The sequence below is a fragment of the Macrobrachium rosenbergii genome, chromosome 55 (assembly GCF_040412425.1).
Source record: "Macrobrachium rosenbergii isolate ZJJX-2024 chromosome 55, ASM4041242v1, whole genome shotgun sequence".
Lineage (NCBI taxonomy): Eukaryota > Metazoa > Arthropoda > Malacostraca > Decapoda > Palaemonidae > Macrobrachium > Macrobrachium rosenbergii.
In genome coordinates this window covers 53,722,687-53,748,807 of record NC_089795.1, presented here as the reverse complement: position 1 = coordinate 53,748,807, position 26,121 = coordinate 53,722,687, and the positions used below count along the sequence as shown (strand labels likewise).

At 35.0% G+C, this 26,121-nt stretch overlaps 1 protein-coding gene across 1 annotated transcript in view; it reads left to right on the top strand.

The window, feature by feature from the left end:
- LOC136835268 (dyslexia-associated protein KIAA0319-like protein) overlaps positions 1-26,121 on the top strand; it is a 93,374-nt gene that overhangs the window by 53,008 nt on the left and 14,245 nt on the right. Inside the window, 5 exon segments of the mRNA XM_067098548.1 lie at positions 6,238-6,392; positions 9,604-9,794; positions 12,946-13,045; positions 17,251-17,415; positions 23,400-23,561. Of these exon segments, the coding sequence (XP_066954649.1) occupies positions 6,238-6,392; positions 9,604-9,794; positions 12,946-13,045; positions 17,251-17,415; positions 23,400-23,561 (773 nt within the window).

Genomic DNA, 26,121 nt, shown 5'->3' with positions numbered 1-26,121 from the left:
ATGATAACTGAAAATCGCCGCTAACCAAAAATCGGCAATTTCGGCGCTTTTTCTGCGATTTTCGGGCTTATTGGCATCGAAAAGTGCCAGTTTTTGGTTATTGGCGCCTCTGTTAGCTATATATCAGCGCCAATACCTAATTATCGGTGATGTTAAGTGGAAATCGGCGATTTTTTGCGCCGAAAATTGCCGATTTTCGTTGCTAGGCATGTTCCGTAAAACTGGATTGCCGTTAACCAAGCCCACTGTTAACCGGGGACTGCCTGTAATTACTGTTCCTTATACAATAATTGAAAACCAATTACTATGCCATGGAAAACACTGGCATAAATAGCAGCAAGCACTGACAAACCCAACTGGATTGAGAAACAGCAGTTTGCCAATGTTAGTTACCATAACTGTTGTACTTAATAAGAGTTGCGTTACATTAACGTATTAAAAATTTGCCAGTTGTCAGTAGTTACCCAGTGGATAAGAAGGACTCAAGTATAGCTCTGAATTTAAGTTACGGCTGAAAAAAATGATGTGCAAAATAGGCGAAAGCAACGTCTGAAACTGAGGAAGTCCCTGCTTTACTTGATTGAACATTGATTGCATTTATAAATAAAGGTGAGATGCATTTTTAACCCGACTTTGATCATTCATTCAACACTAATGACGATAGTGTAGGTAAAATGCAGTTATCCAATGTTTTTGAGAATTTAAACATTACCAGGATGCAAATGTCACTTGATCACATGCCATTTGCAAGGTAACCTTGGTAAGGGTTTTAAGTGCAGAGTAATTCAGATAGATTTTAGTGCTTCTTTTGATTTGGTAAATCACGAGGCACTTATTTATAAACTTTAGAATCTCAGAATGGGTGGATATGTTTTAGGATTACTTAAAGATTTCCTTACAGGAAGGCAGCAGCGAGTTGCTGTGGACGGGATCTTTAGTGAACCAAGACCTATTACATCTGGAGTTCCACAGGGCAGTGTTCTTGGTTCAGTTATTTTTAGTGTATACAGGTGACATGGTTGTTGGCCTGGAAAACAAGATTGTTCAGTATGCCAATGATGCAGCACTTGTGGGTGTAGTGAAGTCTCCGCTTTTGAGAATTGAAGCTGCCCTCAGCCTCAATCTGGAGATGGACCGCATCAGTGAATGGTGTAGTTGGCAGGGTGTGAGGCTGAACTTCAGTGAAACGAAAACATTATTGATTAGCAGATCTCGCACAGATTCCCACTCCATCCTCCCCTTCAGGTGGCTGGAACTTTGCTGAATGAGTCTGAAGTTTGAACTGTTCTAGGTATAACCTTTGACTTACATCTGACTTTTGAGAAACATCTAATGAAAGTTTCAGCAAATGCCACACAAAAGTTAGGTATTGCTTGTAAGGCCTCATATATGTATAACAGTGATAAAATCAGTGCAACCTGTTATAGGTCATTTGTACTTCCTTTACTAGAATACTGTTCTCCGGTGTGGATGTCTGCTTCTGCCAGAGATTTATCTCTTTTAGGTAGAATGGCTTGTGGCGGTAGTTATGACTTGGACCATCGACGTTTGGTCTCTTGTTTGTCACTTTTTCATAAGTTGTATTTCAACAGATATCTTAAACATTCACAATTGATCCCTGATCCCCTTTATCTGCCGAGAGCAACCAGATTCACTGAACAGCAGCACCAACATGCAGTAAATGTGCCTAGCTGTTAAACTTTCAGGTCCAGAGGTCCTTTATTCCTCACACCATTGGACTGTGGAACAGCCTCCCAGAGAAAGACATGCAATTGGAACTTCAGAAGTTCAAGCGAAGGTGCAATAAATTACTACCCTAATACTATTCTCCTTGCAATTTAGTACATTTTTATCTATTTGTTTATTTATTTATTTATTTTTTTTTATAAGCAGGGTTTTAATAAGTGTGGTCTCCTGTATTTCCCTTTACCTTGTCTTACTTCTTCCTGGTGAACAGCATATTCTTTGGGAGCTTGAATTTCAAGTCAGTGGCCCCTGTGGGCTTGTTCCATATGAATTGGGATCAATTGTGAATAAAAAAGATCTCTTTTATTATTCAACTCAAGAAAAAGTGACAAGCAAGAGACCATCCAGTGATGGTCCAAGTCATAACTGCTATTATTAGGAAACAGAAACCTACCACCACGAACCATCGGAGAATAATATTCTAGTAAAGGAAGCACAAATGACCTAAAACAGGTTGCATTGACTTTATCACTGTTACAAATATATGAGGCCTTACAAACAATACCTAACTTTTGTGTGGCATTGCTGAGACTTTCATTAGATGTTTCTCAAAAGTTAGAAGTGAGTTAAAAGTTACACCTAAAATAGTTAAAGCTCCAGACTCATTCAGCACAGTTCCATCCACCTGAAGGGGAGTATGGGGTGGGAAATCCGTACGAGATCTGCTAATCAATAGTGTTTTCGTTTTACTGGAGTTCAGCCTCATACCCCGCCAACCACACCATTCACTGATCCGGTCCATCTTCTGATTGAGGCTGAGAGTAGTTTCGTTTCTCATAGTGGAGACTTTACTGCACCCACAAGTGTTGCATCATCGGCACACTGAACAATCTTGTTTTCTAGGCAAACAACCATATCACTTGTATACACTAAAAATAACAGTAAATCAAGAACACTACCCTGTGGAACTCCAGACAAAATAGGCCTTGGATCACTGAAGACCCTGGCCACAGCAACTCACTGCTACCTACCTGTAAGGAAATCTTGAAGTAATCCTAAAATATATCCACCCACTCTGAGATTCTCAAGTTTATAAGGAAGTGCTTTGTGATTTACTAAATCGAATGCAGCACCAAAATCGATTTGAATTACTCTGCGCTCAAAACCCTTATCAAGGTTCCCTTGCATATGGCATGTCAAATCTAAAAGAGGATCGCAGGTACATAACTGCTTCCTGTATGCATATTCACTATCAACTAACAATCCTTTAGATTTTGCATATTTATATAGTGGGTTAAAAATAAGTTTTTCAGCAACTTTGGAGAGCAAAGGGAGAATAGAGATTGCCCTGTAGTTTTTGCAGTCTGGCAGATATGCCACTCTTTGGAACAGGCACTGTATTACTAAGCTTGTGCTCATCTGCAAAGATACTACACCAGCATAAAAATCTATAGAATTTACTAATCTTTGGAGACAACACACTAGAACTAGAAACTTTTTTTAAAACAAAGGGAAGAAACCTTCAGGATCTTCTCCACCGCAGCTATCAAGATTATCCAGAATTTTCTTAACATCCATAGAGCGGTATGCAGTTTTGTAAGAATAGGTTCAGTGGACAGAAATATTTAGTTGATTATAACCAAATCAGCTGTAAAAGAGGTACTGGGTATCTCAGAAATTCTGTAGACATCTTATTTGAAACCAAAGCCTTCAGTGGTTGGAGGCTTGTCGTGGGACTCATTCCCTTGAACAAATTATTGCAGTGAACACCCTTTTGGATGGCAGCAGTGTATTGCGTTGTACAGAAGAAAAACTTCCCAGCATCTGTAGACTTCAGGGAGACATATTTTCAAATTCTTAGCCATCCATCCTCCTAGGTATTTCTTTGGCTCACTGGCAGGGCAAAATCAACCAATTCAAGATCATGCTTTGGGCTAGTAACAGCCTTTTATGTGTTTAACATAATACTTCGGCCACAGTTGCCATTTGGGCCCACAGGAAGGGGATCATACTGTTGAGGTAGTTGAGTGATTAGCCAATGATGGCCTTGTCTCCATAAGAACTTCACAAATGCCTGAAGGTTGATCCTTGCTTCTGATTTTCAGTTAGGTGATATCAGGCTGGGAGCTGATGAAGACCAGCAGAGTGCCTAGGGATAGATGTGGATATGGCTTCCTTTATGGTTTTACCCCTTCTAGGCAGGATACAGAGATTCGTGGCATTATTTCATTTCTTACTGTCACAAGCACCTCGAGGAAAGTTATGGGCAAGGGTTTTATGCCACTTAATCTCTAGAAAAGTTGGACCTCCTAGTAGGTGCAGGTCATGTTCCCAGAAGTAGCAGCTGGACAAGAAGTGGTTTCCACAATTAGACCCAAAGACTTTACAGTTTCCATTCATCACCAAATGGTAGCAGGACCTTTGAACCCTCCTAGCATGGGTACATTTAACTCTTCTGGCTCCAGCCCTTTTTTTTATTCTCAGATGTTTCAAGAGAGGTCTGGGATGCTCATCCCTCAGACCTGTCATTATTGGACTATCGGTCAAGAGTAAAGAACTCTATAGCAATCTCTTAAAATAAAAACTTATCTTCCTTGCCCTTGAGAAATTCTCAAGCAGTTTGTTTTACAATACAGTGGGATTCATGTCAGACAAATCCACAGCATTGGTTTACTTGAAAAACAATGGGGGAAGATCTCAGGGTGGAAGAGAAGAATATAACTTTAATACCTGAGTACATTCCAGGGAAGTGCTATGTAGTGGCCAACTCTCAGCAGATGGAACCATGCATTACCTGTGGAATGGCCTCTTCATCCTGAATTGTACAGGATGATCTAGAGATTGTGGTATACTCCACTGGTCAAGTAATAGACGAACAAAGAGCCTCACAAGGCACAAGTCTGATATGCACTCCATATAGACTCTCCACTAACCTTTCCTCCCTCCAACCTTAAGATAAGTTTTTGTGTTAACCTCATTTCAAACAATTTTGCCAGAATCTGCACCAGCCCAGCAAGCTTGCTTGGAAGCTGACAAGAAGTCTCATTAACAGAGGATTTTTTAACAGAGCAGCCGAGGTCATTGCCTGCTCACTAGGCCCTCTACCAGTAAGCTTTACTATCCCCATAGGGGTTAGTGTCATCTATGCACTTGTAACTGCAGTAGCGCATTATTTAAGGGTTTGCATTCCTTTGGCACCTAGCTGCACCCAGTTTTTAACCTTTTACTCTACATCCATCCTTTCTTTCTTTCTTCCATCTTGTTGTCCAACCTCTCCTCCTATTATTTCTTAGTGCAACTGTGGGGTGTTCTCTTAGTTCCACCTTTAGATCCTTGTACTTTATAGCCAAAATTTTATGATTTCATTCTACCCAAATGGAAATTTCCTCTTGCTGATATCAGCAAAGGCTTCAGTCATATCAGAGGTAATGTTTAGCAAATAGCAGACTTCTTGCTTTATTTGGGTGAATTGATGTGCTAAGACTTAGGGTTTGTTTCATATATGAAAAATACAAATTATTTTAATAAAATTTTCATATTTTGCCCATTGCCAAGTCATGCTAGAGAACAAAATCTTTTAGGTAACAAGGTTTGCAGTGGCTTATAGTGTTAGGCATCTGAGTTCCGAGTTAGGGGTGAGGGAATTTGGGTATTTTAACAATCTTAGCCTTTGAGGGAACCATGGAAGTGGAATCCATTTTACATTTGATTCTTGGAGTTCCCCTATCTCTAAAAATATTTGATGAATTTTTACTCCATTGACCCTTTGGTGCTTGCCGGCCAAGTAGTATCACCTCCTTAAAAGAGCACAGCTTCCTTTCCTTCTTTTTCTTTGTAACTTTATTGCTTTTTATGAGCATAGTTCTCTGAGTTACTTCAGGCAATGCTTTATGAATCAGTAAGTGTATAACATTGTTTGCCAAGTTTTAAAGGAAAGTGTACAAACCATGGCCCAGCTATCAAGGAACCAATCCAACCACAAGAATGTCTGTCTCTGGATCACATTCAGTCAGCATTTTCTTTCATATACCCCAGTTGCAGATATTTACTATTCACAAGAGTTCTGTTGAGAGTTATGTAAACTGACTGGATGTGTTAAAAGAAATTAATTGTTTTTTGTTAGTACAACAATTTTTTTTTTAAATACCAGTGCTTCAGTTTTAATTGAGGTCCACCTCATTGGTGGCGCTGGGGTTCTCTTATGTGTGGCTGATGGTGGGAGGTGTTCATCTTCATTTAACAAGGTCTCTCTTGGTACTGGCTGCACAGATAGGCTATTGTACACCTATGGGTGTGTATTGAAAAATTTGATTTTGCTATTTTAACCTAAAAATTTCCTATGTAATTCTATGATACAGCCCATCAAGGTGGTTTGCTTGGAAGTGCAGTATGGGATACAGAACTAGAAGTTTTCTTTCTGGAGTGTGATGCAATGTCAGATATGAATGTCTTAACATATTGTGGTATTAGGGTGTTTTATGATTTCTGATTAATAATCTTGAATGAAAATTTGCTAGTATTGCACTTTAATAAGATTTGTTGTCTTTTCAGTGGACCAAGTACTGTACATTTTTCTAAAAATGATGAAGTGAAGGTCAATGTTTCTGGTCTAACCAAAGGTGATTATACGTTTATGCTTACGACATGGAATGGAGATGACCCTTCCAAGAATTCCACTGATGATACAACTGTATCTGTTATTCAGGGTACGTCAGTATTATGAAAAACTTTTTTTATTTGAGATGTCTTACCTGCTGTTCAAGATAGCTGTATCTTTGCACCATGAGGCAGATGGGCATTCAAAATAAAGTAGAAATTGCTTGCCTGACCCAGATGATTGTCCAGTTCACCTGTCCTCCACAAGGTGTGTCTTGAATGTTTTAGCCCTTGTCTGAATTCTTCTTGTCACTTTAGTAGGTGGTCACCGGTACACTCACTGGTTCGGCTTTAGCTTTATCACAATGTTGTGACTTATGGCTTTTGTTCAGTTGGATGTCTTCCATGGAAGCAAAGCCAAAAATATTAGGTTTTGTAGAAGTTATGTCTGTGTAAGCAGGATGTTTTCCTCTGAGGTATATAGGCACACTGTATGTGCCAGCTGTAGTGGTCAAGAGTGTAATCTCAAACATAGATGTGAAGTGGTTAGGGACTGGTTGAAGAATGTTACTCTTGATTCCATAAGTGTAAGAAAAGGAATAAATCAGGCAGATTAGGGAAACAGTTAGATCAGGACCTAGGTCTGTCACTACTCCTTCACAAGTGCCTTCATCTTCGAATGCCACTCTTCTTTCTCCAGCCCTTCCCTCTGCTGTTCGTCTACATAGACCAGAGCCTTCTTTCTTAGCTTTGCCTTCTGTGTATAGAGAAGCTAGGGCAGGACGTGAATTCATTTTAAGGAACTGTTTTGTGCCGCTTGTAGTGTGCAATCATTTTCACAGTCCCCCTTCAGAGGTAAGGTGTTGGTGCCCTTGCCCGTCAGTAGCCCAAGCTTAGGACTAGAGTGGACCCCCCCTATTCGCAAATCCGGATTTGCAGCTTCACCTATTCGTGGATTTTTCTGTGGATATATACACACATTATTTGCAGAAAATTCTGATGCACTAAAACATTAAAGGCATACTTGGTAGAAAGCAGGTGAACTAGACAGTCATCCAGGTCAACCAAGCAATCTTTTAGTTTAAATCCTGACCCATGTGCTGGAACAAAAATATAGCTATCTTGAACGTAGGTAAGTATCCAAATAATGAATTATATGAAAATTTACATTTTTTGTTGCATGGTTGTTTAATGAAAATTATGATGGAATTTATTTTAAAAGTATATACCAGTGCCTAGTTTTTATAATTTAAAAAGTAGTTTTGTCATTCAGCATTTGATCCATAGGATACATATTACTAAGACAAAGTAATTAATATATTTTCTGGTATAGTTAGGAGTAGGAAACTTTCATAGTTTGAATTGTGTGTGTAGTCTGGTAAGTATTATTATTATTGTTATTTTTATGTCCTGGTCTCATACATTTGGATGTTGTGAACAAAAAAGCATTTTGATGGTGTACGGTGGGATGATTCTTTGTGCTCATTGATGATTGGCTGACACTTCTCCCATTTACAGGTAACTGATTATGTTAGTCTGACAGAATGAGAATATGGGTCTTGAATGGAGTGTGGAATGGTTGATGTTTGCCAACAGTTATGATTGGGGATTGTAAAGAGATATAGCAGAAACTAGTGAAAGAATTTGAAATTGTTTGCAAAAGACAAAATGATATAAGCGTAACAAAAAAGAAGTGGGCTAAGCTTAGGAAAGTTCAGTGACATTCTCTAAATCAAAACCTTAATGAGCCAGCAAGCTATCCATGATTATTCTAATGTAAATACCAAGCCAAAATTTATATAAACAGGAACAGTCCTTAATTAATGATTACTAGACAAATAGAATGGTTATTCAAAATAAAAGGATACTTATAACGAGCAGTAAAGGCAGCATTCAGCAGGGAATGCAAAGAAGTGGCACAAATACATTTATTAAAGCCAAAGGCACACTAATTAAAATTATTAAGGCTAAACCATCATCAAGATGAGGAAATGAAAGATAATATAGGTTGAAACAGTAAAAATCAAATAGGAGCAAAGTAAGCAGTTTTTTTGCAGACTGGTAGACATCATAGCCCAGATGTGTGGATGGTGAGCTGGATTCTCTTTTTTTTTTTTTTTTTTTTGGAACATCTTGAAAGGGAGCTGACACTTGGGGGCTGTCATAAAATGATGGATTTGTTGTCCCAAAACACTGTATTTAATCGTTAAAAGAACAATAATGTGCTCATTTCCCCGAAGATGTATAGTTAACAGAATTGCATGATTATGAACATGTAAAGAATCATTTTGGGTTATCATATTATTGCAGATAGTTTAATGAAACTAAGTTATAATTTCCCAGTAGAGAAAAATTGAAATTTAAAAGACATTTCCAATAATTCCCCCTCTTGGAAAATGTAAACAAACATACCTTGTGTAATAAAATCAGTTGTGATTTCAAGTTAACAATGTTTTCATTGTTTTATAACAGTCCCAGTTTTTATCATTACTGTAATTTATCTTTCAGTGGAATTTTAAAGTTAGGCCTTCACAAACATAGCATCTCAAAAATGAATATTTAAATTAAAGTGGGCACAAGAGAGTACAGATACTGTATATAGAAAAAGTGACACCTGTTGCCCATGGACTTCCCTGTAACAAAATGAAATGCTCTAGAAATAAGATGTAGCTAGTTGAGCATGTGGATATAATTTTTCTGGCCATGGTTGTCAGGTTCTCAAGCATATGGCATTCACTGCATGTTTTGCATTACCTCTATTTAGCTTGAGAAAGTCCCAGAAGTTGTTGGACTATGTATTAAAGTACAGCACTTACCAAACCAGTAGACAAAACAGGTTTTATATTGTATAAGGTTTGCAGTACATGGATTATTTTTTTGTAACCATCATAGCTTAAATCTCGCAAGTTTGTTGGGATGATATGATTGTTTCATAGTACTCAGTGCTTAGACTAGGTAACCAGTGTTAGTTAAAGGTGTAAAGGAAATTAGTTTTTTGTTTGTGCATGGCACCATCTAGTGGTTGCTCAAAGAAGTATTTCAGATTTGTAGTTTCCCTACTTATAAAGAACCTTTGTCTGTTGTGTGATTGATAACTTTGAACAGTTCTTTGTCACTTCATATGTTGTCTGAATAAGTGTCTTGGAAGCAACCTGTGGCTATCACTCATCTGTCCTGCAAAATCAGAAATTTAACATTAAGAACAGTAAAAGATCATTAATCAAACAAAGACATTTTCAGTTCTTAGGCTACTGTAATATTCTTTGTTGTCTTCCAGTTATGTAAAGTAGTTTTTAATGGATTAACTTTGTTTTTTAACAGATAAGAACGTTCCACCTAAAGCTAACGCAGGTGGTGACTTCAGTGTAACACTCCCAGTATCAGTCATTGCAGTGGATGGATCTAAATCATCAGATGATGTTTTAGTAACAAAATGGAAGTGGGAAAGAGATTCAACTTCACTGGCAGCTGGAATGGTTATTAATGCATCTGATAGCTCACCTGTACTTATGGTATGTGTATAGTATTGTCAGTCACCAATTCCACCTCGCTATCCTAGATCATTTGTCTTAGGTGGAAGTCATCAAAGAACAATTTTTTGTTAAATATGACTCTGGTAACTCAACCTTTTTAAGTTGCTCTAAACTAAATGTACTAGGAGTTTTTCATCTTTTTTGGTGCTCTATTTTTCTGTCCTTGTTCAAATTGTAACTGACCTTTTGTTGCTGAACCATACATTGCATTGAATATGCTTTTGATTACTACTCTTAGAACAAGGAGGATAAGATTGTACATCATGCCTCCTCACCCACAGAGTTTGAGTAGGTAAAATCAAGTGAGGTAAAAATCATGCCAAGCTCCACCCATAGTTCTGGGTCTGATCTCAGTGAACGGGTATTTTTTTAAAAGACTTAAGATGCATTGTACATATTTTGGTATAAGTTCTTTTGTGGCCCTTGAGAAAGATGCTCACCTATCTTTGAACTTTAATGTTGTGGTAGATACAAGAAATAACCTTCAGAAAGTTTATTAACCTACATTTTGTGGCAGCTAGTCCTTTAACAATACATGAACATAGATTCTTTTAAGTTCACTTGCTATGGACTAAGTGAAAACCAGTTTTCTCATAGAGTACCAGAGCCATGTAAAACAAATGAAAATTTGGACTGAATGCAACCCTGATTCACACTGTATCCCAAATTGGTCAATGTTCCTGTTTATGTAATGGAAACAAGTTCAAAATATGTCAGTGTGAATTGCAAAGGATGTGTCCTTTGTGCAGTTTTAAAAGGGAAAGGATTATTAAAGACAAAAATTGAATGATTGATTTGTGGCTATTAAGCTGGAGTCACCACATCTAGGTTATTGGCGCCATAATAAAATTAAATAGGACACTAAAAAGATAAGTTTAAAAGGAGTTTCATATAAGAAATATCTAATATATATATATTAGTGTAGGCTAGGCTACATTTGAGATATGTCTTTTCCAACAAACAATGGGTTTTTTGGAACCTAACCCCATTTTGTAAGTAGGTTAATATGTGGTATAAGCATTTTTTGAGTTTTTTTTTTTTTGTGTTTGAACTATCAAAGTAGGCATTTCTAATTGTTTTTTTTTAAGGGTTCTAAGTATTAGCGGATTTTAGCTATTCACAGGGGGTGTAGTACGCATCACCTGCGAATATGGGGGGTTTACTCTCTCTCTCTCTCTCTCTCTCTCTCTCTCTCTCTCTCTCTATATATATATATGTGTGTGTATATATATATTATATATATGTATATATACAGACACCACCCTACTTACGAACGAGTTATGTTCTGGATGGCCGTTCTTATGCTGAATTGTTTGTAATTTGGTTACTGTACTCTTCATGCCTATTATGCCAAGTACAATATAATATAAAGTCAATACAGTACTGTACATTTTTCCTTCAAAAACTCAATACATTGTACATACAGTATGTATTTTATAGATTAGGCATACAGAACAAAATTTGAACTTATAGGTGGCAAAGGGGAGCACTCTGAACGTAATTTTAATTTGCAAACCAGTTTGTTTGTATATCTCTATGTTTGTAGGTTGAATGTTCATAAGTATGGTGGTGTCTGTATATATATATATATATATATATATATATATATATATATATATATATATATATATATATATATATATATATATATATATATATATATATATATATATATATATATATATATATATATATATATATATATATATATATATATATATATATATATATATATATATATATATATATATATATATATATATATATATATATATATATATATATATACACACTAACCTAAGGAGTTGTTCATTTCTAAAATAAATAAACGTAACAAAATGAGTTCATTATACAACTGTATTGATAGGGATTTATTTTTATGTCACTTAAAGTAACCTAGTAGGGTCTTTCACTTATTTGAAAAGTAATCATTTATCACAAAAATGTCTTGCATAATGAAGAGCTTTGCTGCTGAGTGAAACTGTATGGACATCCATAAATGCTTCATAATATAAATGAAAATACGAGTTATGAGACAGATATTTCTTATGGTTTCAACAATTATAGTTTATTTGATATAAGTAGTAGGATAATACTTTTTCACAGACTACAGTGAACCCCCCGTATTCGCGGGGGATGCGTACCGCACTCCCCGACGAATAGCTAAAATCCGCAAATACTGAAAACCCCTCTCAAAACACTTAGAATTGCCCATTTTGATAGTTTAAACACAAGAAAACCCCTGTAAAAATGCTTATTCAGTACCCAAGTATTTTAATAGTTTTATCACAAAAAGTGCAAGTATTCATGAAAATTATATGAAAATATAGTTATTAGTGAATATTTCTCAGTGAAAAATACTGCGAATGGGCGAATTTTCCGCAAATAATGGGTAGATGTGTTCCACAGTGAAATTGCCTTTTTGTTTTTATAAAATAAGTGGGGTTTGAATGAAATAATAAGAAACTTGGGCCTTCACTTTTGCTTTTGTATGTATATTATGTTTTTTTGTTTACATTTGTAGATATGTTCTTGCTTATAGATTGACTGGTAAAAGAGCAAAATATGGTTTTGAGAAATATATACAGGCAGTCCCCGGTTTACGACGGTTCCGCTTACTTGGCGTTCGAGGTTCTGACGCTTTTCAAATATATTCATCAGAAATTATTTCCTGGCTTACGACGCATGTTCGGGGTTACGACGCAGTCGTGCATCCGATCGAAGAAATACTGCCCCAAAATGGCAGAATAATCATAATTTGAAGGTTTTTGATGTAAAACTCAATAATAATGCAGTTTACATCGTTTTCAATGCACCCAGAGCATTAAAAGTAAGGTTTTCTTATGATTTTTGACGATTTTCGACGATGTTCCGGCCACGACGATTTTCGGTTACGACGCGCGCGAAGAACGGAACCCCGTCAGTAAACCGGGACCGCCTGTATTATCTTGTAAAACTTTCCAGAACACACCCTACTTTCATACTTTATCAACACTTATTAAGTTACTACTGCCTTAATAATTGTTGGCTTGTATATGTGTGGTATATTAATTTACATGTATTTATCATTCTGCCACATTAATTTACTTGTGTATTTAGCATATTTTTCTAAAATTACCTTTACATTTAGTTCACAGATGTTGTAGCTGGTGTATATGTGTGGAAACTCACTGTTTGGGATGACCAGGGTGCTTCAAGTTCTGACACAGTCTCTATAATTGTCAAAGAAAGTAAGTTTTTGGCATTTTTATATATATATATATATATATTATATATATATATATATATATATATATATATATATATATATATATATATATATATATATATATATATATATATATATATATATATATATATATATATATATATATATATATATATATATATATATACTGTATATATATATTTCTATTTTCATGCTACTGGTTAATGGTAAGACTGATATTCTATTTTTGAATTTAGAAAATCAGGGTAGAGATCTTCCAGAGATAAGACTACCACATCAAGTAGTACATAATGATTCTCTTAAAAGTTCCTTTTCAAATATAGAAATAAGGAATAATCAAGAAAGCAGCTCAAAATGAATGAAAGCTTCCTACCATTTTATTTGCTATACATTCAGTCTTTACTCGTCCTCTAATGGCTTAGATTTTTTCATAATTGTATTCAGCTGTATGGACTGATAGTTAAAAGGGGAGAGACACTTGACAATGATATTTTAAATCTCCTCCATTTGAACTGCACTGTAGGTGATTGTGGTGTGTAACTCTTTTAACATCTCATGCCCAAAAGGATAATTGTTACACCACCAGATAATAGTATGCTTCAAATGATGGTGGTTTGGTACTATATGTCTGCTGAGACCTTGATGTATACTCAGTTCACTCTTCAGTCATTGTTGTGAGTAATGACCACACAAGACTGCCTCAAAAAAAGTTACACAGTATATTCTCATATTAGCAGGGGTGGATTGTTTTCCTTCAGTGAAGTTTAAATCTTCAGCCCCTGAGCTTTCTTCATCCATTCTCCTCCGGGAATATGAGTGTGCTTAGCTGCCTTTGGGACGACTTCATAAGTAAGCAATAAGAAAGTATGTGTGTGTTGCTGAAAATTAAATAACTCATGGTTAGAAATTTTGTAAATTTTAGCAATTTACTGAATTCTCTGGCTAAAGTGCCAGGGCATAGATGTTGTTATATGTTGGTAACATGCAGGCATTTCATCAAACAGCATGTAAAGAAAGCTTTCTTTACCATTTACTGACATATTCTTAAATATTAAAGCAAAAATAATGAAGTCAGAAAATCACATCAGGGTGATTTGTGGTACCCAGAAAATGCTGGAAGGTGGGAATTGACCTTTATAAATGCCAGAGAGTTAGCCATACACATGTAATACCTGTGCAGCTTGGGTTCATATGGTGTAGTCAACCCAAACATTTTGTGGCATGGTGTCTTAAAAACAAGTGTCTGCTACAGCTTAATGGCTTAATCTAAAACTGTAACAACCACTATTTTTGAATGGAGCGTGAGAATGTTTCTTTTCTCAGTACCTGTCTTGTGAGGAAAATTGGATTATAACAAGTTCTTTCCAAAGTTTTTACTTTTAATTCAGATTTTTTACTTTTTACAGTATATACATTTTTAAGGCTTATTAGTATTTATAATGCTCAAATGAATATTTATTAAAAGGTTTACAGTTGTTTTAATTTTGTGTACAAATAATCAGCATTGATGATAATAGTTGTTGTGGTTTGTGATGTCAAGTTGCAAAAATCAAACTGTCAGTCATTTATTCAGTTAAGATTGTAAATATATAATGAAGACAAGTGAGTCTGGTAACAAAATACAGTATTGAAAATAGCAGAAAAGGAGGATGAATATTAGGTATGAGTTACAGACCATGAGGGACAGTAAGCAAAATTCTTGAATAGGGTACCTGACATTATAGGTATATGGAAAGTGGGTTTGGTTAAGGAATAGAAAACAAATGATTATCAGGTGTTGCAGTAAATTTGGATGACTTGTGTAGTCAAAGACACACTTATTGAAAATTTGGCAAAATATAGTGAACATTTATGAGTACATCAGGCCCTGTACTCTAGTGAGAAAGCAAGCTTTAATTAAGGGAAATTTCTGAAAAAAAAAGGTTGTCAAGTAAATATATTAAAAAATATGCAAATATAGGGTTCTTGACCATAGAGAATGTAACTTTGTGTTTGTGTTTTGAGGAGTTCTTGAATTTACAGTATACTGTAGTGATGTAGATCTGAATAATGCAAGAGTAGAAGAGATTATTGTAAATCTGAGAATGCTTGTAGAAGAGACTATTGTAGAATGGCAGATGAAAGACAAAGTTTGCATTTAAAGGGATGCAGCTTTTGGTGAAGGTATGATTAAATTGGTTACCTGGGTAAGCGATGTCTTGATAATAGAAAGGTTGCAAAGGAATAGATAATAGGAATGGTGGTTTCTGTGTAAAGTGAAAGAGGTAACAACATCACGTACTAAGTACAATTGGAAATGTATATAGCAAGATTTTTATGAAGTAAGACATAAATTGATGGGAAAACTAGTGTAAGTTTAAGCAGGAAGAGGATGTGTGGACCAAATGTTTATTTGAAAGCAGTTGCTTGAGAAGTTTCAGAGTAATAGGGAAAAGCTGAATGTAGCTTGCATGGACCTAGTAAAAGTCTGTGGAAGCACTGACAGAGATGCAAATTGAAATGTAAAATAAAATTTCAAGAAGAATAAAGCTTTTATCATGAAAATTGGGTACAGGTTAATGTATGTAAGGCATGAAGTTCACTGACATGCCACAGAGGTGTAACTACTAAGGGCAAGACCATCTGGAATGTAAAGTCAAGAAAAGAGGCCTTTTCTAATATTCATGTGGTGCTCTTGTTAATTTTTTCAGGTCAAGAGGATTAAGTTATTCACCAGGGTAAGTGATGTCTTGATAACAGAAAGGTTGCAAAGGAGTAGATGACAAGAATAATGGTTTCTTTGTGAACTGAAAGAGGTAACAACAATACTAAATACAGTTGGAAAGTAAGACATAAATTGATGGGAAAAATAGTGTAAGTTTAAGCGGGAAGAGGATGTGTGGACCAAATGTTTATTTGAAAGCAGTTGCTTGAGAAGTTTCAGGGAAAGGCTGAATGTGGTGTGCATGGACCTAGTAAAAGTCTGTGGAAGAGTTGACAGAGATACCAAGTGAAGTGTAAGTGAAAATTTCAAGAAGCGTAAACGAAAATTTCAAGAAAAATAAACCATGTATCATGAAGCTCACTGACACGCCTCAAAGGTGTAACTGCTGAGGGCAAGACCGTCTTGAGCGTACAGTCAAGAAAAGGACTTTTCTAATGTTGATGAAGTGCTCTTGTTAAACTTTTCAAGACAAGAGGAAGGTCCCATCTCAGGTGCATGATCAATCTTTTGAGTACGTGTTGCAGGAAATATTAGCTCAAATTGTTATCTCAGAAAAGGTAGAAAATTTCTCCTTCACATCTCAAAAATCTGGAAGAGGATCCTGTGACCTTTAAATGACTTTTTCCTGTGAAATACAAACCATCATCTTTGATATAGGATTATTCTTTAGCACCAGCCAGAATCAGTTGTTAAACTTGATAACAAGGTGGTTAAATAGGGTGGTGGGGGTTAATACTCACCAGACAACATTAGTGAATTTTTCTCTTCTCCAGACTGCTAAGTTGAACTTGTGTGTTTGCTTTTTTTTCTGAGTTTTTCTGTTTTTTTTTTTTAATACAATGGTTTGAAGGATTAGTCCCTTCATCCTCTCCATTTTTTTTATTTTTCGTGATTCGCCATGATTTTCTTGATTAATCTTCCCTGCAATTAAATTAACACTACATTTACATTAAATTTATATATATATATATATATATATATATATATATATATATATATATATATATATATATATATATATATATATATATATATATATATATATATATATATATATATATATATATATAATGTATATATATATATCTATATCTATATATATATCTATATATACAGTATATATCTGTATATATATATTATATATATCTGTATATGATATATATATATATATATATATATATATATATATATATATATATATATATATATATATATATATATATATATATATATATATATATATTATATCTATATCTATATCTGTATCTATATATCTACAGTATATCTATATATATATATATATATATATATATATATATATATATATATATATATATATATATATATAATATATATATATATATATATATATATATATATATATATATATATATATATATATATATATATATATATATATTTAATGTAAATGTAGTGGTAATTTAATTTCAAAAAAGTGCAGTTGAAATATGTGTATATGGCAGTCAATCTTGTTTTTTCAGGCATTCATCATCTGGATGAAGTTGAGCTCTTGGTTCGTGGTGACATAGGAAAATTAAGTTATACACAGTTATCAACTTTACTGCAGAAACTTCAGCTGTTTCTGCACACTTCTGATAGTGCTGTGGATATTCACCTGATTTCTCTGACAGGCTTACCTTATTCAGGTGCGTGTTTATAAGTTTTTTTTTTTTACTGTTTGTGCTTCAGAAATAATTTAAGTATTTAGAAATAAAATTATCATATATTATTTTACACACACTAAAACTTGAAGTTGTTTGAAGTTTTTTCATCCATGTGTTCAGCTGTTAAACAATTATAAAAGCTTTAAAGTTTCATGTTCAGTCTTTGGAAGTGCTTAAAGACATTTAGTCGTAGAAATGCCAGAAGTGGATTAGAATTTTGAAGTAGTCCTTGGAGTTTTTTACTTGCCTTGTTAAAAACTTGTTAAAGCCATCTTTTATGCTTCTGGAGAGATGTCACATGCATTTAACCATGCTAAGATCAAGAGGAGAGAGCAATTGTGATCTTATCTCGCTTTGAAAATACTGCTCTCTCAAGCTAGCTGCAGTTTTCAACTCATGGTTTGAGTGCTTCCTTAATCCATCCTTCTTTAAGGTGGCTAGGTAGGTAGGATGTTTCTGCTTAAGAGAACCATGAACTACTGAAGCAGTTGTGGAAGTTAGCCATGAAGAGGCTTGTGCCTATGCCTACTCGTGGTCCAAGTTCCAAGATTCATCCAATTTTCTCTCAGGTCTCTTCCTCCTCATTCAAGCCCACTCATGGGCCTTTTCAGGGTTCAGTAAGAGCAAGGCCTCTTGCATCCTTAACCACCAAAAGTAGAAGAGCCAGTTTTCTGGTTTTCTAGCTCCCGACACTGAGCCACCTTAGTCGACTGATTGAAACCCCATGCACCAATACTTTCAAAGACAGGTTTTCTGTGGCAGTAGCTTACTCTCTGATGACATATCAGTACTTCAGTGTAATTGGCTAAATGATATTACATCACAATGACATCATCATAATCCCTTTACTTAACCCTTTAACGCCGAAGCCCTATTTTCAAAAACGTCTCCCGTATGCCGGCGGCCTCCGAGAGGTAGCGCCGAAGCGGAAAAAAAGTTTTTTCAAAAAATCACAGCGTGCTTAGTTTTCAAGATTAAGAGTTCATTTTTGGCTCCTTTTTTTCTCATTGCCTGAAGTTTAGTATGCAACCATCAGAAATAAAAAAAAATATCATTATCATATATAAATATTGGAATATATGACAGCGAAAAAAAAAAACTCGTATATAATTGTATACAAATCGCGCTGTAAGGAAAACGGTTGAAGCTAATGAGTTAATTTTTTTTAATTGTATTGTACACTAAATTGCGATGATTTTGGTATATAACAGATTGTAAAACGATTAAAGCAACACAGAGAAAATATTATCACAAAATGATGCATGAATTCGTAACGCGCGGACGTAAAAAAGTTTTTTTCAAAAATTCACCAAAAATCAAAATATTGTGCTAGAGACTTTCCAATTGTGCCAAAATGAAGGAAATTGATTGAATATTACTAGGCTGTAAGTTTTTTAGCTTACAATTGCATTTTCGAACCATTTCAATTGAGTTAAAGTTGACCAAAGGTTGATTTTTTCTATTTATCGTTATTTCGATGTAAATATAAAAAAACTGTGAAGAGCTAAAGGAATGATATATTTTTTGTTGTATTCTACATGAAATTGCGCACATTTTGATGTATAACACTTTATGTAACGAATAATATGAAACGGCGAAAAAATTACGGCAAGCTGACGCAAGAAATGACAGGATTTTCAGCGGAGTCATGAGCGCCGGAGCTTAAGGAAAATTTTTTTTTTAAATTCACCAGAAATCTTCATATTGTGCTAGAGACTTTCCGTTTGTTGCAAAATGAAGGTAAATGATTGATTGTTACTCGAATGTAATAATTATGGCTTACGGATGCGTTTTTCGATCATTTCGGTCGAGTCAAAATTGACAATGTTAAAATTTTGTCGGTTATCGTGATTTCGCCGAAAATATTAAAAAACTGTGAAGAGCTAAAGGAATGACATATTTTTTGTTGTATTCTACATGAAATTTCGCACATTTTGATGTATAACACTTTATGTAACGAATAATATGAAACGGCGAAAAAATTACGGCAAGCTGACGCAAGAAATGACAGGATTTTCAGCGGAGTACGGCGTCGGTTTAAGGAAAATTTTTTTCAAAAATTCGCCAAAAATCTAAATAATGTGCTAGAGACTTTCCGTTTGATGCAAAATGAAGGTAAATGATTGATTGTTACTCGAATGTAATAATTATGGCTTACGGATGCGTTTTTCGATCATTTCGGTCGAGTCAAAATTGACCGAATGTTAAAATTTTGTCAGTTATTGTGATTTCGGCGAAAATATTAAAAAACTGTGAAGAGCTAAAGGAATGACATATTTTTTGTTGTATTCTACATGAAATTTCACACATTTTGATGTATAACACTTTATGTAACAAATAATATGAAACGGCGAAAAAATTACGGCAAGCTGACGCAAGAAATGACAGGATTTTCAGCGGAGTACGCGCGTGCCGAGCGAAGGAAAATTTTTTTTTCAAAAATTCACCAAAAATCTAAATAATGTGCTAGAGACTTTCCGTTTGATGCAAAATGAAGGTAAATGATTGATTGTTACTCGAATGTAATAATTATGGCTTACGGATGCGTTTTTCGATCATTTCGGTCGAATCAAAGTTGACCGAATGTTAAAATTTTGTCAGTTATCGTGATTTCGGTGAAAATATTAAAAAACTGTGAAGAGCTAAAGGAATGACATATTTTTTGTTGTATTCTACATGAAATTGCGCACATTTTGATGTATAACACTTTATGTAACGAATAATATGAAATGGCGAAAAAATTACAGCAAGCTGACGCAAGAAATGACAGGATTTTCAGCGGAGTACGCGCGCGCGGAGCAAAGGAAAATTTTTTTTTTTTCAAAAATTCACCAAAAATCTAAATAATGTGCTAGAGACTTTCCGTTTGATGCAAAATGAAGGTAAATGATTGATTGTTACTCAATGTAATAATTATGGCTTACGGATGCGTTTTTTCGATCATTTGGTCGAATCAAAGTTGACGAATGTTAAAATTTTGTCAGTTATCGTGATTTCGATGTAAATATTAAAAAACTGTGAAGAGCTAAAGGAATGATATATTTTTTGTTGTATTCTACATGAAATTGCGCACATTTTGATGTATAACACTTTGTGTAACGAATAATATGAAACAATGAAAAAATTATGGCAAGCTGATGCAAGAAATGACAGGATTTTCAGCGGAGTTCACGCGCGCGGAGCAAAGGAAATTTTTTTTTTTCAAAAATTCACCAAAATTCTAAATATTGTGCTAGAGACTTTCCAATTGTGCCAAAATGAAGGTAAATGATTGATTGTTACTCGAATGTAATAATTATGGCTTACGGATGCGTTTTTCGATCATTTCGGTCGAGTCAAAGTTGACCGAATGTTAAAATTCACTTTGGTTGCTGGGTCCTTCTCCAGCATCCCAGTCTAAAACTCGCCTCACACGCTCACTTCCGACAGGCAGTATGCACCTTTCACGGTCCTGACGCCTTTGTGACATATCTACAAACGTCCTGTTGCAGCACGAATACGCAAACACTCGCCAAAGTTCTGCAAAACATGTCTGCGTCAAAATATCGCTCCCGCAAGGTCCGACACTGATGCTATCTGGCGTGAGTAGGAGGGAATTCGTGCATGTGCGTCTGGGTGATGCTCAAAAACAACACAACACCTGGATCTGTGAACTCCCAGCATCTGCCAAGGCGCGTGATTTGAAATCTTCCACAAACTAGGCCTATAATTATTTTTCCACGAATATTTAAAAAAAGCATTTTCAGTCGACGTTTGCAACGTCCACTCGGCATTCAACAGACAATTTTTGACGACGTTTAAAACGTCCAATAGGCGTTTAAGGGTTAATTGGTTGATAAGTTTATGAGGTGGAAAAAAGCAGGAATTCCCGGGAAAACTTTAGTCTTGGTGTTGGTTTTGAGTGTTGCGTGACCGGCTCCCGATAATTATTATCTGTATCTTTATTTTGTAATTATTAGAGATTGACATGGGATAAAGACATGACAGAATAATAATATAAGGTTTAAGGGATAATAAGAATTACCAGCAATGGAAAACTATATCGTGTAATTGAATTCATAGCAAAATTTAGATTTTTTTTTAGAATGAAAGTTGAGGTATCATGGTTGGCATCTTGGTTTTGAGAGATAATCTTTATCATAATTCTTATTTTTCATGATTATTACATGTTGATGTTGGATAAAGACGTAATAGAGAGAAAATGCAGATAATAGGAGTTGTAAGTTGTGTGTAAATGCATATTGTATCAGTGAATTACCTGTAGCTGCAAAATGTTGAATTACCTTATTTATTTTAGGTTGAAAGTTATGGCGTCTCCTACAGTTTCAAACGAAAACTTTAGTGAATTTACTGACATTTCATTTATGAAACAAGTGATGAGGAAGTTTCAGATTGTGAGGATACCGCTAGTGAAACAGAAAGCGACAGTGACGAGGATGATGGATCATCTTCCGAAAGTGAAACTGATACATGTGCATCAGGTGGTGTGTGGGTGTGCCTCTTTGGTGAGGATGCTGGCCCTATTCCAGTGCCATTTAGTGCCACCCCAGGACCTATACATTTTCCACATGTCGATGCCCCCCCAGTTGCTTATTTCAGCTTATTTTTTCCTGATTCTTTCCTGCAGACACAAGTGAATGAAATCATTAGGTACAGTGAAGCATTTGTATCAAATAAGAGATAGTATTTGCAGTGCTATCCATGAGCAGACGTTCATAACTGGATTAAAGGTGGACACACTAACATTAGAGAAATAAAAGCTTTTATTGCCATAGCTCTGAATATGGCATTGTAAGATTGCTGGAGATGAATGATTACTTGGACACTTGCCATAAACCAATCTCTCAAACTTCGTTTTGGGAACATTGTGCCCAAGACACGTTCAAACTTGTCTTGAAATTTTGCACTTTGCAAACAATGATGGAATGCCAGCCATGAATCCAGATTATGATCCTCTTTATAAGATGAAGCCAGCGATTGATCATTTTTTACGTCTTCAAAAGACATTTTCATCCCTCACAAAATATTGCAGTAGATGAGAGTATTGTGGGCTTTAGAGGTTGCACACCTGATCTTCGACAGTACATGCCGCAAAAAAGGCATGCAGGGTTTGGTGTCAAGCTATGGTGCCTTTGTGATACCAACACTGGTTATACTTATGCCTTTGAGGTGTATAAGGGGTCAGGCAGGAAAATAGGAGTGGTGAGGGTTTAACTCATAATTTAGTGATGCGCTTGATGAAATGGACTGACCAAAAATTTTTATATCAGGGTCACTGTGTAGACCTTGATAATTATTTTACCTCTTCCCAGCTATTCCAGGACCTTTACAAAATGAAGACTACTGCCACTGGTACAGTAAGAAAAAGTAGGAAGGGGCTTCCAAAGAATTGTGTAAATGCCTCGTTGACAAATCAGAAAATTTGTAAGAGGAGAAAGGGACCATTCCTTGGGAGGGATCCACCTTATGATGGCAGTACTATTCCCAGATTAAGTAAGACTGTTTTAGGTTTCATGTAAGAAAGTGCTAGTTCACTTGGCTGAATGGATCGTGTCTAGTTACACTAACCCAACATCCTCCTCTCAGTGTGAGAATCAGCTATTTTTAGCAATAAATAAGATTCGTCCCAAATAATATACATTTTCTTGATAAAATTTATTATTTGAATGCTTACCTACTCTTAAAGTACAACCCTACCAGTCTCCCCACAACTTAGTGGATTATCAAAAAAATCCTGATGAGAACTAAAATGTTCAAAACACACCTGGTCAAGATCAGGGGTACTAGACAGTCATTTGGGTCTACCAAGTAGTCTTCTTCATTCTAAATGCCAACCACACCTGCTGGTGCAAAGCTATAGTTTTCTTTTCAGTAGGTAAGTGTCCAAATAATAACTCTTATTGTAAAAATTTACATTTTGAAATTTAGTTAAATATATTGCATTTCTCATATATTTTCATTTCCAGGTCATGTGCGTTTGACTTTCTTGGCTTATGCTGGGAAAAATGTTGTGAGAGGACCAGAGGTTGTGACATTACTGCGGCACCAAATAAATTCAGCATCATCAGAATTATTGGACTTGCCCCTTATCAGCGTTGATACTGTTGTCTGTCAAAATAATTGTTCAGGTGTGTTGTATTAACATTACTATATAAGAATCTGCAATACTTTAGACTTGCATGTAAAGAGTAAAGCCTTGCATAATGCATGATTAAGTGGTCATTATTTCTCATCTTTCATCTGGCTTTCCAGTAAGTAACAAAGTGTGTTGAGCAACAAAGACCATATATTATAGCCTGCATTTGAATATTTTTGTAGAAATCATACTGCTAACAGCAGTTCCACTTAACATTCAGTTTAAGAGATCAGTTTTAATATGTGGCACATCTAAAAGGGTAGCATATCCAAAAATAATGATAGTAATGTACTGGAAAGTACAGAAATCCATTAAGTTGAGATCCCTTAAGTCGAGGTGTTACTTTCATTCTCAGATATTAAGCCATGGCTACCATGTGACATCAAATGCACTTTACTTTTGGAATATACATATATAATATTAATATATATATATATATATATATATATATATATATATATATATATATATATATATATATATATATATATATATATATATATATATACAGGCAGTCCCCAGTTAACAGTAGGCTCAGTTAATGGCGATCCGGTTTTACGGTGCTTGTCTAGCGACGAAAATCGGCAATTTTCGGCACCGAAAATCACCGATTTCCACTTATCGGCGCCGATAATTGGGTATTGGCACCAATACATACCTAACAGAAGCGTTGATAACCGAAAATCAGCGCTTTTCGGCACTGATAAGCCCAAAAAAGTGCCAGAAATCGCCGATTTTCGGCTAGTGGCCATTTTCGGTTATCACACCCCAGAACGGAACCCCTGCCAATAACCGAGGACTGTTTATATATATATATATATATATATATATATATATATATATATATATATATATGTATATATATATATATATATATATATATATATATATATATATATATATATATATATATATATATATATATATATATATATATATATATATATATATATATATATATATATACTATATTTATATACATTTATATATATATATATATATATATATATACATATATATATATATATATATATATATATATATATATATATATATATATATATATATATATATATATACATACAGGCAGTCCTCAGTTAATGGCAGGCCGGTTAATGGCGATCGGTTTTTATGGCGCTTGTCTAGTGACGAAAATCGGCAATTTTCGGTGGCGAAAATTGCCGATTTCCACTTATTGGCGCCGATAATTGGGTATTGGCACCGATACATACCTAACAGAGGCACTGATAACCGAAAATCGGCGCTTTTGGTGCAGATAAGCCGAAAATTGCCAAAAGTGCCGGAAATCGCGATTTTTGGTTAGTGGCGATTTTCGTAATCATCACACCCCAGAATGGAACCCCGCTGATAACCGAGGACTGCCTGTATATATATATATATATATATATATATATATATATATATATATATATATATATATATATATATATATATATATATATATATATATATATATATATATATATATATATATATATATATATATATATATATATATATGAATATAAGAAGGCCCATAAAACACTATTTAAACGTTGAAACCATATATTTTGGGCACTAGCTTCTGTGCCCTGTTCACTGGTAGAATATGGACAGGTGGAAAGTTACAATGGTATATATACAAAAACATAAAGGTGTGGCCCTAGGCCTCCGATGTTATGGAGGTGGCGTTTCTTAAGGAGGAGAATGGCCAAATTCCCTAGTGGTTTTTGGCCTCATTAGCTCCCCATTTGGCGATGGGTCTGGCGGTCGCGTTTCCTGGTCATCTTCTTCATGAGGGGTTTGAGGATTAAGGTGTCGATGTCATCCGATTTCCAATGTCCTCCTGACAGGTTCATATTGTTGGTTTGATTGATGATAGCAGATTCCAGCATCCTTCTTTGTACGGACAGCTACTTTTGAAAACCAACTCCGCCCCAGTCCAGTTAATGACATGCCCTGTATTTCTGATATGTAGGAAAATTCCGAACTCTCCGAGCGTAACGTACTGATCTTTTGTGCTCTGTTATTCTTTGCAGAGCGATCTACCTGTCTCGCCACGTAGATGTCCTGACAATTACTACACGGTATCTTGTAAACTCCGGCTTCTTCCCTTTTGTTATTTAAGTATACGTTAACGAGTTTAACTCGATGGATTTGGGATAATGGAAAATGAAAGGATTGTTAGACCTGAGTTGCTCGGAGGCCTTTTGATGTTTTCATCCTACGGAAGCTTTATTTTGTTGTTGAAATCTATTTGTCTGGTGTGAGTGGGACCTTTTATTATATTTTATTCGCTTTATGTTTTTGTATATATACCATTGTAACTTTCCACCTGTCCATATTCTACCAGTGAACAGGGCACAGAAGCTAGTGCCGAAATATATGGTTTCAACGTTTAAATAGTTTTTATGGGCCTTCTTATATTCATATTACACTGTAGTATTACAGGAAAAGACATTCATATATATATATATATATATATATATATATATATATATATATATATATATATATATATATGCTTAAAAATCACAGTAGATTGGTGAAGC